The sequence below is a fragment of the Panthera uncia genome, chromosome B1 (genome assembly GCF_023721935.1).
Source record: "Panthera uncia isolate 11264 chromosome B1, Puncia_PCG_1.0, whole genome shotgun sequence".
Taxonomy (NCBI): Eukaryota; Metazoa; Chordata; class Mammalia; order Carnivora; family Felidae; genus Panthera; species Panthera uncia.
The window spans coordinates 31,875,981-31,891,899 of NC_064811.1; the positions used below are offsets into that span (position 1 = coordinate 31,875,981).

General features: G+C 37.5%; 2 protein-coding genes across 2 annotated transcripts in view; one reads left to right on the forward strand and one right to left on the reverse strand.

Annotated features, from left to right (window-relative positions):
• Positions 1-15,919, reverse strand: part of RPL9 (ribosomal protein L9) — a 457,174-nt gene that overhangs the window by 187,345 nt on the left and 253,910 nt on the right. The gene's annotated exons all lie outside the window — the stretch shown is intronic.
• The window catches only part of WDR19 (WD repeat domain 19), a 111,283-nt gene continuing 109,489 nt past the window's right edge, over positions 14,126-15,919 (forward strand). The window contains exon 1 of the mRNA XM_049631991.1: positions 14,126-14,250. Within this exon, the coding sequence (XP_049487948.1) occupies positions 14,245-14,250 (6 nt within the window). The 5' untranslated portion in view covers positions 14,126-14,244. The remainder of the gene's footprint in view (positions 14,251-15,919) is intronic.

Below are 15,919 nucleotides of genomic sequence, written 5' to 3' on the forward strand. Positions count from 1 at the left end.
CTTCTCCTTCCTTATTGTTTAAGAGGGTATTGAAGCTAGCAGTGGCCATAGTTTGATTATAAGAAGATTTATAATACCGAAGTCAGTGGGCAAATAGAAACTATTGTTGTCTTCTTCAATAAATCTTTCTTTCAAAATATTGTTTTCATGGTTCCTTTAACCAAAGTACCTTACAAAAAATTATTTTTATCCCTGAGCCACTGACAACCATCACTGCTGTTGTGTTATGTTCACGTGCTGTAAGACCACAACTCACACGGGATCAACTGCTTTCAGCAACACCTGATTCATTACAGAGGAAGTAGAAAAAAAAATGTCCAAGTCACAAAACTTAAAATACAATTAATCCAGGGGCGCCTGGGTGGCTCAGTCGGTTGGGTGTCTGACTTCAGCTTAGGTCGTGATCTCACAGTTTGTGGGTTTGAGCCCTGCGTCGGGCTCTGTGCTGACAGCTCAGAGCCTGGAGCCTGCTTCAGATTCCGTGTCTCCCTCTTTCTCTGCCCCTCCCCCGCTGGTGCTGTCTGTCTCTCTCTCTCAAAAATAAACAAAAAAAATTTTTTAAATACAATTAATCCAAGAGCTATTATTTTAAGAAAGAATTTCCTTTCTCTTCTCCCTTAAAAACTTCATTTGGGAAATTCATTATCTCTGAAAGTGAGTATTTTCCCCTCCTAAAAGGATATGCATGTTTTGGAAAATATCTGGCAGTTCCTTTCAAAACTAAAAATAGACTTACCGTACTATGTAGCAGTGGTATTCTTAGGTATTTATCCCAGAGAAATGAAGAGTGATTTTCACACAGGAACTTGCATATGAATGTTCATCGAACTTTTTTCCTAATAGCCCCAAACTGGAAACCACCCAAATATCCTGCATTTGGTGAATGGTTAAACAAACTGAGAGACATCCACACCATGGAATACTACTCAGCAAAAAAAACAAAACAAAACAAAAAAAGGAACAAGCTATTGATACATGCAACAACGTGGATGAACCTCCTAAAGGAAATTGTGCTGAGTGAAAAAAGGTAGAGCCAAAGGGTTACATGCCACATGGCTCCATTCATTTAAGATTCAAGAAGTAACACAATTATAGAGATGAAGAACAGATTAGTGGTTCCCAGTGGTTAGAGATGGTGGAGGAGGGGGTGACTGTGGCTCTAAGGGAATATTGCAAGAGAGTCTTGGGATAGTACAGTCGAATATCTTGGTTGCAGTGGGCTTTCAATCTACACACACACACACACACACGCACACACATGCACACACACACGAGTGCCTGTGTAACTGGTGAAATCTGAATAAACTGTGGATCGTACCAATACCAACTTTTTGGCATTGATACTGCATCATAGTTGTGTAAGATGTGGGAGGCTGGGGGAAGAATACGTGGGAATTCCCTGCACATTTCTTTGCACTCTCCTATAAATCTACAATTATTTCAAAGTAAAAAGTAAAAGATGCTATGTACAAAAAGTAAATCTTTACATTTAATGTGATTTTCTTGAAAATACAAAGACTAGCAGGGAAGCAGGGGAAGGAATTGCCAGTCATTAGGTAGGTATGGCAATTCACTTTCTATGAATCGCCATGGCAATGTGGCAACATTTCCTACGAATAGCATGTTTTTACACATTAACCGGGAAGGGCAAAAAGTGTTCTATATTCAGGACTGAACTTAGGGTTTGAGAGGCCTAACATAACCCGAGTATGTTAAGGCCTTGACTCCGTGTTATACCTACTGTCCTCCTGAGGATAGAAAGAACCTAAGGGTGGGTGTTGGGTCCCTGACCACTTCTGCCCTAAGTGTGTGATCTGTATGTTTATCACCAAATCTTGCACTTTGACGGTTAACATTACTTACCCGCCATTTTCACTCTTTCAGAAGGTTATTTCTCAAACAGTAACTTTTTCCTAGATTTCAAATATATCCCCTTGCTTGGCATTTTTAAATATCATAAGAGCATCTTTATATCTTTTCCAAGAAAAATTCACATTTCTGGTGTGTTTTCAAAAAAAAAAACACCTTAAAATCTGCAGTCACTTAAGACAATATTTATGTCTCTCAACCCTATTGCTCTGGTTTTTCCTATTCTCTCCTTATTTTCCTTAATTTCCTCCTCTCTCTTTGGCATGCTTCTTCTCTATCCTTTTAGAGAAAACAGTATCTTTAATCATTTACCCTTTGAGGATAGGGCCAGAAGTTTTGAAATCACTAATACTAATTATTAGGACAAGGAATACCCTTTGGTCCCTGCATACTCCTCATTAAAGACCTACACACTCAGGTGTAAAGAAATTCAAATATCCAGATACAGCATATTCCTAGGTATACATAGAATATGGTAAGGAACAACTTCTACCTAAGGATATTTTTGAGACAAGCAAAACACCTGGATCACATGATTAATTAGATTCATTAATTGTTTTTATGACAAGCTTTAACCTAATTTTCCAAAAAGCTAGTTTTATCAGGAAACCCACATTCAATGTGAAGATCTAATGTTTGTGCATAGCTTTTATTTAATTGAGGCAAAATTCATATAACACAAAATTAACTATTTTAAAGTGAACAATTAATTTAGTAGCATTTAGTACATTCATAATGTTGTGCAACCACCACTTCTGTCTAGTTCTAAAATATTTTCGTAAGCCCAAAAGGAAACCCCAGCCATCAAGACTTACCCCCTATTCCCTTTTCTCCCAGCTCCTGGCAACCACCAACTGAAATCTGTGTAGATTTATCTATCTGGATATTCCAAATAAAATCATATGACCTGTGACTATGTCAGGCTTCCATCACTTAACGTATTTTCAAGATTTACCCATGTTGTAGCATGAAATCTATCAAAACTTTGTTCCTTTTTTATGGCTGAATAATATTCCACTATATGGTTGTACTGCAATTTGTTTATTCATTTAGAAGCTTGGGTTATTTCCACCTTTTGGCTAACATGAATAGTGATGCTCTGAACATATGTGTACAAGCATTTGTTGGAGTTCCAGTTTTCAATTCTTTGGAGTACATACCTAGGAGTGAAATTGCTGGGTCATGTAGTAATTCTATGTTTAACTTTCTGAGGACCCATCAAACTGGTTTCCAAAGTGACAGAGTTCTTTTACATTTCTGAGCATAGGTTTGTTAAGAGAAGAAGCTATTTGCCTTCAGAAACAAAACCGGATTTCCATCTGCTTCCTTGCATTTGGCACAGTTTAGAATAAATCAGTGGTTCTCAATTCTGGCTGTATATCACAAAGAGTTTAAAAAAAAAAAAAAAAAAAAGGAAAGCATGCAAGAAAGCTCCATCCAGGCTCCATCTCTAGAAATTCTGTTTCAATAAATCTGGGTTGAGCCTGAGCCACACCAAGTGACCCCCAGGTAATTCTAATGGCAGCCAAGATTGAGAACTACTTTTCTAAATGAATTCTGGGGAAGTAATGCAGAAATTTTCCCTTGGAGAATAGGAATCATTTGTCATGGACTCAGAACTAACTTTAATTTTTTTTTAACTTTAATTTTTTAATTTCCTTGGCTATTTGATTCATAGCCATGTATGTGTACCTAGAATCATGCTTAGGAAAGAACTGGACAAAAATAACTGCCTTAATATGGAATATCTAATTTTATTTTAAGCTTACAATTAATCATTTTTAATAGCAGTTAATAATTTTAAATGGCATTAATATTTTTAGCTACTGATATTAGTTAGGAAACCAAAGGGAAATATGTTCAACTTAGGATCCCCAATCAGATACTATTTTTGAATACGCTATCTTTCCCTAGTGTGCTTAACTAGACTTCCTTTCTCCATAATAGTGGCAGGAAATTATTTCTTCAAATGGCCATTTTAAAGACCAGAAGTCTAAAAGATAAGTTGGAGACAAAAATATAAGATGATCAAACAATACTGGAATTTACTGGAACTGTAATGTGTAATAAAGAACTCTATATCTTTATTTTTAAAACCTGAATTCTACCTAAATCTCCTATTCCTTTATCTGTATTTAGTATAAATGTCATTATTTCCCATTCCCAATCCCATATTCTCTCTCTCTTCATCTTGGAAACTCTCCCTTCTCTTTGTCTCTCTCTTTCTCTCTGTGGAAAAACATTTTTCTGATATTATAGCAAATTATGTTCATTTTAGTTCCGTATCCTTTTGACAAGTTTCCTGTGATCTTTCCTAGTTTTTACAGCAGATTCTGAAAATACTACTTTTTCATAATGCCATGCTTTTCCAAATAAATTAGAGGTTTCTGAAGACTGCTATAATAATAGCTATTTATTTATACTTAAATAAGCAATCAATTTAAAATTGTATAGCTGAAACAAAAATAGCTCTGTGCATTCTAGAATTACCCCTCTCACAGACTGTAAAATGGCTTGACTAACTCTTCAATGAATCTCTCCTGGATAAGTGGACATCAGATCCTTTCCCAGAGGGACAGGCTTAATCAAGTTCCCGACTCTTAAATTTTAGAGTGGGAAGCTGGATTTCCCTTCTTTCCCAAATATTCTTTTATAAGAAATTTTGCATTCAGGAAAGGACTCAAGCATTTGCAAAGGATACAAATATTTCCAGAAGACTACAACAAAAATATTTTTATTCATTTTCAAGTTCCATTGTAGATAAGAAAAATGAAGCTAATAATTATTGCTGCAATAGCCAATCATACTACATGCATAAATGTATCAAATTAACATGTACACCTTAAATCTACACAATGTTATATGTCAAATATATTTTGATAAAAAAAGTGAAGCTAAGGAAGTTACGTACATTATCCAAGTTACTAAGTGGTTATTACTGGGTTCAAATTGCCTGGTCTGCATCTTCCACTGTCCTTCATTATCTCTCAACATCCCTTCTCCTCCCTACTGAAACCCTACCTATTCTGTCAGCCTAATGAGAAAAACAAGAATAACAAAAAATAGAAAACCAGGCATTAATTAGGATCCCTGTTTCATAAAAAATAATAACCAAATGCTTCTTGCAACTTAAAAAGAATAAATTGAAATCTTTCAGAAGGCATGTACTAGGAAAAGTATTGTAGCTTTGCAAACTTAATCAGCATAAAAAAGAATACAGGCTGTTTGAGTCTAACATATGACAAAAAGTGAAGGAGAATTAGTAAACAATCTGGAGATCAGTGGCCTTGAAGAGCAGTCCACAGATGGGCATAATCAGCATCACCTGGGAAGATGTTAGAAATGCAAATTTTCTTTTAATTTTTTTAAAAAAAGAAATGCAAATTCTCCAGATGCACCCTAGACCTACTAAATCAGAGACTCTGGGGGTGGGGCCAAGCAATCTATTTCACCTCCCTCACCCTCCCGCCAAGTGATTCTGAATTATCACACTGAATTTATCAGATACACACTAAAGTTACAGAACCAGTGATCTAAATGATTCAGACTCAAAAGCACCAGAAGAGAGTTGAAGAATTGACGTAACCTGGTATGGAGAAACTAAAACTCCACTTATTAGGATTGTATGCTTTTCTATTTTCAGTACTGAGCAGCCTAATAGGTGTGGTATATTTTTTACTTGACCTAAGTAAATGTGTTAAATACACACACCTACCATAATTATAAATGCATAGTAAATAGGTACATGTAGTGGCAAAACCCAGAAGGAAATACACAAAAAAATAAATGTTGATAGTGGGATTCTATGTGTTTTTTTTTTTTCTCTTTTTAACTAATTTAATTTTATCTAAAATCAAATGAGGGTAGGTATTGTTATCCCCATTTAATTTTTTTTTAATTTTTTTTTTAACGTTTATTTATTTTTGAGACAGAGAGAGACAGAGCATGAATGGGGGAGGGTCAGAGAAAGAGGGAGACACAGAATCTGAAACAGGCTCCAGGCTCTGAGCTGTCAGCACAGAGCCCGACACAGGGCTCGAACTCATGGACCCCGAGATCATGACCTGAGCCAAAGTCGGACCCTTAACCGACTGAGCGACCCAGGCGCCCCTGCTATCCCCATTTTAAACTTCAGAGCACACATTCAGAGGAGGTAATTTGCCCAAGGTTAAAACACTAGGGCTGTCTGGCTGGCTCAGTTGGTGGACTGTGCAACTCTTGATCTCCAGGATGTGAGTTCAAGCTCCATTTTATGTATAGAGATTACTGGAGAATAAAATCTTAAAAAAACAAAAAGACACACAAAAAAACTAGTAAATGTCATGAACTGTGTTTAAAGTGGGAATTTATGGCCATGTTCAATTTGCTATTTTACAGAATGCAGTCCTTAAAAGAGTCATATCATTTTATAATTGAAAAACATTTAAATATATAAACACACATGAGGACGCAATACACAAAAATTAAAATTTTGAAATATCCAAATGTGTTTAATATTCATATTTAAAGCTAAATATGCAATGACCATTACCAGCTTTGTTACATTACTAAGTTATTGCAATGTTAGAAAAATTATGTTCACAAGCCTGCATATGTTCTCAGCCAATTTATTGAAAACATACCAAAACTGACCACAGAGTTATGTAATTTTCACCAAACTTGAGATAAAAGTGAATATTAAAAATGAAAAACTTGGGGCAGGGGGGCAGCTAGGTGGCTCAACTGGTTGAGCGACTGACTTCCGCTCAGGTCATGATCTCACGGCTCCTGGATTCATGCCCCATATCGGGCTCTGTGCTGAGAGCTTGGAGCCTGGAGCCTGCTTCAGATTCTGTGTGTCTCTCTCTTGCTGCCCCTCCCCCACTTGCACTCTCTCTCTCTCTCCCAAAAATAAATAAACATTAAAAAAAAACCTAAAAAAACAAAACAAAACTGAGGCACCTGGGTGGCTCAGTTTGTTGAACATCCAATCCTTCATCTCAGCTCAGGTCATGATCCCAAGGTCGTGGGATTGAGCCCCGTGTTGGGCTAGTTGCTGAGCGTGAGGCCTGCTTAAGATTCTCTCTCTCTCTCTCTCTCTCTCTCTCTCTCTCTCTCTGTCTCTCTTTCTCTCTCTTTCTGCCCCTCTCTCCCTGCTCATGTGCTCTCTCTCTAAAAAAGAAAAAGAAAGAAAGAAAAGCTAAGATAACATTACAGTTTTATAATACGGTGGAGAAAAGATAAATGGGTACAATATATCATGAAGTGCTAGCATTCTTAAAAGGCTTGAAGTAAGGTCCTTTGGCTGGACTAAGAATAGTTGAATGGGCAATATTAATCATAATAAAAATAGAATGAGTAAAGTCAGTGAAACTAAAAGAAGTATGCAAGTTACCAAGATCTTGTATGTGGGGGGAGAAGACCCCTCCCAAAAAAGAAAGACAAAATAAGGAGATTAATACAGAATATCTGCATTCTTGCCAACACCGGAATGGTGAGCCAAGAGCATATAGCAGCAGTTTGATCAAAATTGAATGATTTTTTTTTTCCTGAAACTGAATTGAGTAACTGTAAGTTGCTCTGGCCAGAAGACTCCTTTATAATAAAAGTACATGTGGTATAGTAACCTCAACACTAAGTGGATGTCTGGAGAAGAGTTTGGGCCAGGTCTAGTGTAAAAGAAGATTCCCATTTGATACCATATGCAAAAATAAATACTATATATTAAAGACTTAAATGTAAAAAATTAGAATTAAAAAAATCATTCAAGAAAATCTATAAGCAAGGGAAAACTTCAAAACCAAGGCTAGAACCAAGTAGCTGTTTTTAAAATACTTCTTAACCATAGAAGATTATGCAAAAGATCCCTTACAAATTGACAAAAAAAGACAACCCCACAAAATTAGTGAATATTGTTAAATAATGTGCAGAAGAGCACAGATGACCAACGGAAAAGTGAACTCATTAGCCCCCAGAGAAATACAAATTAAAATGACAGTGAATATCATGTAAAATGGTATCTCATTGTAGTTTTCATTTACATTTTCCTGATGACTAATGATGTTGAGCAACTTTGTAGAGGTTTATTAGCCACTCATATGTCTTCTTTGGAGAAACATCTGTTCAAATTATTTGCCCATTTTTAATGAAGTTATGTTTTTATCATTGAGTTGTAAGATTTCTTTACGTATTTTAAATACAAGTCTCTTATCAAATATATGATCTGCAAATATTTTCTCCCAGTCTGTGGGTTGCCTTTTCACTTTCATGGTGGTGTCCTTTGAGGAACAAAAGTTTTGGTTTCTATGAAGTCCACAAATTTTTTTTTTTCTTTTGTCATTTGTGGTTTTGGTGTCATATCCAAGAAACAATTGCTTAAACCCAAGCAATGAATTCCTGTGTTTTCTTCTAAGAATATTATAGTTTTAACTATTGCATTTATGTCTTTTATTCATTTAATTTTTGTGTATTCTATGAGGTAGGGATCCAATTTTATTTTTTGCATGGATATCCAGTTGTCCCAACACCATTTGTTGAATTTAATTCTTTCCCCCGTTGAATTATCTTGACAATTTTGTTGAAAACCAGTTGGCCACAGACGCATGATTTTATTTCCAGTCTCTCGATTCTATTCCATTATCTATATAACTATCCTTATGCTAATAATACACTGTTTTGGTTTTGTAACTTTGCAGTAAGTTTTAATTTTTTTTTAATCTTTATTTACTTTTGAGAGAGAGAGACAGAGTGAGAGCAGGGGAGGAACAGAGATAGAGGGAGACACAGAATCCGAAGCAGACTCCAGGCTCCAAGCTGTCAGCACAGAGCCTGATGTGGGGCTCGAACCCACGAACCGTGAGATCATGACACCAGCCGAAGTCGGACGCTCAACCGACTGAGCCACCCAGGCTCCCCTGCACTAAGTTTTAAAATAGAAAAGTATGAACCCTCCAAATTTGTTCTTCTTTTTCAAGATTATTTTGCATATTCTGGGGCCCTTGAAATTCCTTATGAATTTTGGGATCACCTTGTCAATTCACCTCAAAAAAGATAACTGGGATTTTAATAGAGATTTTATTGAATCTGTACATTCATTTGGGGAGTATTGCCATCTTAAGAATACTAAGTCTCTGATCCATGAATGTGGTATGTATTCACATTTATTTTCTTCTTTAATTAAGCAGATTTTGTAGTTTCTAGTGTACAAATCTTGTACTTTTGTTAAATTTATGTATTTTATTTTAATGCTATTATACATAGATTTTTAAAAATGTTCACTTTTGGATTGTTCATTTCTCATATAGAAAAATGGAATTGAGGGGCGCCTGGGTGGCTCAGTTGGTTAAGCGTCTGACTTTGGCTTAGGTCATGATCTTGTGGTCTGTGGGTTCAAGCCCCGCATCGGGCTCTGTGCTGACAGCTCAGAGCCTGGAGCCTGTTTCAGGTTCTGTGTCTCCCTCTTTCTCTGACCCTCCCCTGTTCATGCTCTCTGTCTCTGTCTCTCTCTGTCTCAAAAATAAATAAATGTTAAAACAAAATTAAAAAAAAAAGAAAAATGCAATTGACTTTTTGTGTGTTGATCTTGTATCCTGCAAACTTGTTCAACTCATTTGTTTATTATAACGATTTTTGTGTATTCCTTGGAATTTTCTATGTACAAGGTAATGACATCTGCACAGTTTTACTTCTTCCTCTCCAATCTAGATGGTCTTTATTTCCTTTTCTTCAATAACTCCCCTGGCTAGAACCTTTAATACAATGGTAAGTACAAGTGGCAAGAGTGGATATCCTTTTTTCCCCCCTAAGCTTAGGGAGAAGGCATTCAGTCTTTCACCATTAAATACAATAGTAGTTATATGATTTTTTTTTATAGATGACCTTTCTCAGTTTGAGGAAATTACTTTACATTCCTACTTTATTGAGTATTTTTATCATGAATGAATGTTGAGTTTTAAGGGTTTGGGATTTTGTCAAGTATTTTTCTGTCTATTAATGTGATCATGCATTTTTGTCCTTTATTATGTTAATATTGCATGTTACATAAATTTATTTTCAGATATTGATTTATGCTTGCATTCCTTGGATAAATTTCACTTGGTTGTGATGTACATTTTTTTTTTAATATATTGCTGGATTTAATTTGCTGGTCACTTTCATTTTTGAAAAGATCTATTTTCTGAGTATGGAATTCTGTATGGACAGCTTTTTTCTTTCAGTCCTTTAGTATGTTGCTCCACTGTCTTCTGACTTGCAGGATGTCCAACAAGAAGTCTGCTCATTTTCCTATCTTTGCTTCTATGTGCATATATCTTCTTAATCTGGCTTTTTTTTTTTAATTAAAAAAAAGTTTTTTAATGTTTATTTTTGAGACAAAGCATGAGTGGGGGAGGGGCAGACAGAGGGAGACACAGAATCTGAAACAGGCTCCAGGCTCTGAGCTGTCAGCACAGAGCCCGACGCAGGGCTCAAACTCAAGAACCGTGAGATCATGACCTGAGCTGAAGTCAGATGCTTAACCAACTGAGCCACCCAGGTGCACCCTTAATCTGGCTTCTTTTAAGAATTTCTTTCATCACAGGTTTTAAATAATTTTTTAGTTTTTTTTTTTTTTCATGTTTCTTATGCTTAGTGTTCATTGAGTTTTTGGATTGGTGGTTATCATTTTCATCAAATTTGGGGATTTTTTTCAACCTTTACTTTTTCAAATATTCTATTCTTACACCCCAGCTCCTTCTGGGACTCCAATTACACATAAATTAGGCTCTTGATGTTTTTTCACAATTCCATGATACTCTATACATCTCTCAGTGGTTGCCTTTGGGTTTTTTGGGGAGGTGGGGGTGCAGGAGGGCACAAGGGGATGTTTATGTTGCCATATCTTGAAGTTCACTAATCTTTGTTTTTGCTGGCATGGTTGGATCCATAAGTCACATGCCTAAACTCTTTAGCAATTCATTGTCTGTCCATACCTTTGACCTTGTTTCCAGAAAATGCTATCTGGATAGGCTGAGAATTTTCCAAATAACCAAGTGCTGATTCTTTTGTGTTTGGCAGTTCACTCTCAACTTATCTCCATCCTCTCACGTTTTACCATAAGCAGTAAGGAAAAACTAGGCTGTGCCTTCAAACACCTTAGTTGTAAATCTCCTTAAATATGTAAGTTTATCACTTACAAGTTCTGCTTTCCACCCAACACAATAAAATTCAGCCAAATTATCTACCACTCTATAACAAGGATCAACTTTCCTCTAGCATCCAATAACATGTTCCTTACTTCCATCTGAGACCTCACCAGAAGCATCTTGACATTCCTATTTTCAGCAACATTCTGTTATGACAATCTATGTATTCTCTAAAAACCCCAGAAACTTCCTATTTGGTTCTCCTGTCTGAGCTTTCATCAGAAGTACCTTTAATGTCCACATTTCAGCCAACAATGACTTCAAAGCAATTTAGGTTTAATACCAAGTACCTCAAAATTCTACCAGCCTCTATTCATAAGCCATTTCTGCATTTTAAATATTTGTTACAGTAGCACACCACTTTCTGGTACCGATATCTGTATTAATTTCCTAGGGCTGCTGTAAAAAAATACCTCAAACTGTGTGGCTTAAAACAACAGAAACTATTGTCTCACAGTTCTGGAAGCCAGAAGTCCAACTTCCTTGGCATTCTTTGGGTGCAGCTGCATCATTCAATCTCAGCCTCTGTTGTCACATGGCATTCTCCCTGTGTGTCCTCCCTCTTCTGGTAAGTACATAAGTCATATTAAATTAGGGCCATGCTAATGGCATCTTAATTATATCTGCAAATACCCTATTTCCAAATGAGTCCATATTCACAAGTACCGGGAGTTGGGACTTCAACATATCTTTCTGAGGGACACAAACTTATCAACAAAACCAAAATTTATTTTTTGAAAAGGTCAACAAAATTGACATATTTAGCTAGGAAAAATGAGAAAACACTCAAGTTGCTAAAACCAGGAATAAAAGAGGAGATGTCACTATTGACCTTCCAGAAATAAAGTAAAGGAATACTGTGAACAGTATGCCAACAAACTGGATACCCTAGATGAAAAGGACAAATTCCTAGAAAGACACAAATTATCAAAACTGACTCAAAAAGAAGTAGAAAATCTGATGAGACCTATGACAAGATATGGAACTTGTAACTAAAAAACAAATTCCCATAAAAAAAACAAACAGTAAGCCTAATTACCTATCTTTAAGTTGATTTCTTTCAATTCTTCATATCCTTACTCTATCACTTTACATTAACTCCCTCTTCTGAGACAAACCCAATAGTCTAATAAATAATATCTACTTTGAATCTCTTGAAATGCTTTCCTCTGGTTTGTAGGACTCTACACTCTCCTGAGTTTAATTTTTCTGCCCTAATTGTATTTCTCCTTATGTAGACTTCTCCTAAAGGGTGGCAGAATATGCTATTCGAAAATAAACCACTTTGACATAAGGATTATTTTGAGCCAGAAGGTACCTAAAAAAACAGCAGATGCAAGAGTATTCTAATCTTCTTCTTCTGAAAACAGGGCATTAAAAACTCCCATGTGAAAGATACCCTCCCTATACAAGAAGCAAAATAGCATCCTTATCAAGAAGCTGAAATTGAGAGTCTATACAAACAGGCCTTATTAAAATTACTTTTCTTTAGCCTCACCATATCGTTTAATTGCTTTCCCACAGTTGCCACGCTTTGTTCAACCTAATTTAAAAGTATGTATGTAGGTGTCATCATTTCTTTGGGTCTTTCCCTTAGGATGGCTCCCATGTCAGCTAACACATAAATTTGTAGTGTTAATTTATCTTAATAAATTAATTTCTGTTAATCTGTCTTAGGTCAGGTCTAGCTGAAAAAACCCTAAGAGGGTAGAGGTAAAATTTTGTCTTCCCTATGTTGCATCCACACGACTCCTGAAACAATGCTACGGGCACCAGTGACAGTCACAACAAAGTTTATTACAATGAGAGGCAAGGCCGACCGATCGGGACCAATACTCTCCCCGAACAGCCGGGGTACAGAGTTTTTATAACCGATCACATCGTTTTATCATCACTTGGGAACAGAACAAAGAAACAGTTTCCAGATGAGTTAGAAACAGTTGCCTAATGAGGTGTTTACTTTAGACTTTCTGCCTCTAAGTTGCAACCAGTGGATCTCCTTGACCCTGCCTCTGATGCTCTTTTCTTTGAACTTTTGTTTCCTTAATTGGTGAAGCCTAATTTACAAGCGTATGAGGCGTAGTTTACCAGAGCAAAGCAAGGCTGTTATCTCTTAACCTTCAGTGTCCACACAAAGCTGTTATTTTTCAAGCTAAGCATTAGCCCTACACTACAATTTAACCCTTACACCTACATTTCTCAAACCTAAAAAGTCCCATTAACGCTTTTAGACATTGCATGGGCAATTTCTGAACTTCTGCTTCTCTAACCTTTTTGTTTTTCAGTCACCTATTGACATCTTCATTTTAACGAATAGGTCTTGCACCTGAAACTAAAGGGAAACGTAAATTAAACAGCACCCCCACGCCAGGGAACAGTACCCTACTTGAGAATGTAACACCCATCATTAGTTCTTTGAAATCATTTCATTTCCTGCAGGTCAATAAGATTCCTACCTAATGATGAAAAGAAAAGGGTGGATTGTTCAGCACTTTCAGACATTTTGGCAAAAGAAGTACTTTCATATGCTAAATAATAACGCACAGATCTATGGTAGGGCATACTATTTGGAGAAAAGCTGCCAAGGTCCAAAGTCTAAAGAAGCAATTAGTGCTCATTTTCTTGCCCAATTTAGTTGTCCTATTAACGCCTTGAAAAAAACCTACTTCTCACATCCTATTTCTTCTAGACCAGAAGCCTGGAAAGGAAAAAAAGATGACACACGAGCCCATCCAAGTCCTCTTTGCGCTGACTGTGTAAGAGTATTTGCCCCAAGAGCAAATTCCTGTTTTCCTTTCATCCAACATCCAGTGCCCTTTCGTTTTCTTGATTCTCGTCGCCCCGAACCCGCCACCATGGGCATCTTACTAACCAGCAGACGAAATATACGCAGGCGCCTTTCAGGGCTCACAGAACGCACCTCCCTCAAGCAAGTCCCCGGGATTCATCCAATCAGAGCTCAACCAGGAAATCATGTAGCCGCAAGACCTCGTGACGCGAGTCGGCCTACGTCCGCCAGAGTCACGTGATTCCAGTCCGCGCCTCCCGCCCTCCCCTGAGGAGGACCCCCCACGAGGCACCGCCCTTCAGCTAGTGCTCGCTGATTGGTTACTGTTCCTGCGGTCTCCTGGGTAACGGGAACGCGTTAGCCCTCTTGGTGGAGGCCCGCTGCGCCTGCGCATTTGCCAGATCGCGCGGCCGCTCGAGCCTTGAGATGAAGGTAAATAACTTACAAACCCCCGGGGGTGGGGGCGGGAAAACGCGACCACTGGCTCTTAGCCCGCTGAGCGTCATTTTGAGGTTAGGAGCCTGTGCCCTCTCCCCCGTCCTGAATGCGTTAGAGGAGGGGGGAAGAGAGCCCGTGGCCCGGGGGGAGGAAAGCTGCAGCGAAGTTGAAGGAAGGAGGGAAAGGAAAGAAAACTGGAGAGGAGGAGAAGGCGGAGAGGGAGGCCTCATTTCTGGCACCGCGAACCGAGTTGAAGTGGTGCAGGCAGAGGGAAGGCAGGCATGGCCCGAAATGAGCAGATTGGATCAGAAGAGACTAGGAACTTCACACCGCGGAAAGAGCGGTCTGCGTTTGGGAGGTTGCGGTGAAATTGACTGGATTGGGTGTCACCAGCCGCTGCTTTTCCTGCAGCTGAGCCTCTAGCAAGCCGTACTCAGCGCCTTTAAAAGAGTGAAAAGCTTACGAAAGAATAATGTCAAATTATATCGCCAGTGACTGATCTAATGTAGAAATCACTCAGTGGCTAATGTACATTATTCACGGAGAAAACTGCACTTGCACACGCAGGTCTCCCTCGAGAGCATCATCCTCTGCACGCACCGTTCCTAGGTTTGGGCTTCTAGTGAACCCTATTCCACGTCAGTGGCTACTGCCGATTCACCTATCCGCTTTACTACAGCGATAGTACAGCCCTGATCTGACAAGAAATGGATAGCTCAGTTTAAAAAGTAATTAAGTCGTAATGATTCCTCGTGGCTATTAGCGTGGAAATTGGAATTGACCGGTAATCATCACATTTCTAAAGCTTCACAATTCTAAAGCTTCACTTCACGATTTATGAAGTATCAGAAGGGAGAAGATATTATTCCTGATTTACAGTTGAGAATTTTGTGCTTGAGGCAATTTGAGCTACTTGTTTTAATTAAGCCCTGCAGCTAGTAAGTAAAAAGCAAAACCTAAATCTGGTTTTCTTGTTGTGAAGCTAGCACTTTTCCTGTGTACTGTATATGGAGCATGTATATATAGCTCCACTGAAGAAAAATAATCTGTAAGGTCACAACTAGAAGAGCGCGACCATGAAGCTAATGAAATTTAAGGATGCATCGCTTGAATAAAGGGGTTCTAGGTCATGTTGTCACAAAATTGCAAAAGATGCCTTTATGCTTTTTTTTTTCCTTCAAGGTGTTTTCCTGCTCCACAAAATGTGAATGCACCTTTGATTATAGAGGTTCACCTGTTTTCAATAGAGGTGGATTTCATCCACTTAACACACCAAATGCCTATTGATTGGTGTTTAATTTTGAGCATTGGATGAGTTTTGTGTAGCCACTAGCCTTGCCAAGCCAGCTGTAGTATTTAAACTTCATATGCCTAGATATGGCCTATGATTTAACCTAATTATTTATAATTTAACCTAATATTAAAATCTAAATTTTTTCATTCAAGCTTATGTTCTTAATAGTTTTAGATAATATTGTTTGATATAAATTTAATGTGAGCCAATGTAATTTAAAAATTTTAGTAGCCACATTAAAATGTTTTAAAAGAAACAGGTAAGATTAATTTAAATAATATACTTTATTTTATCTAGTATATCCAAAATATTGTTTCAATATGTAATCAATATAAAATATCAATGAGATAGTTCACATTTTTCATAGTC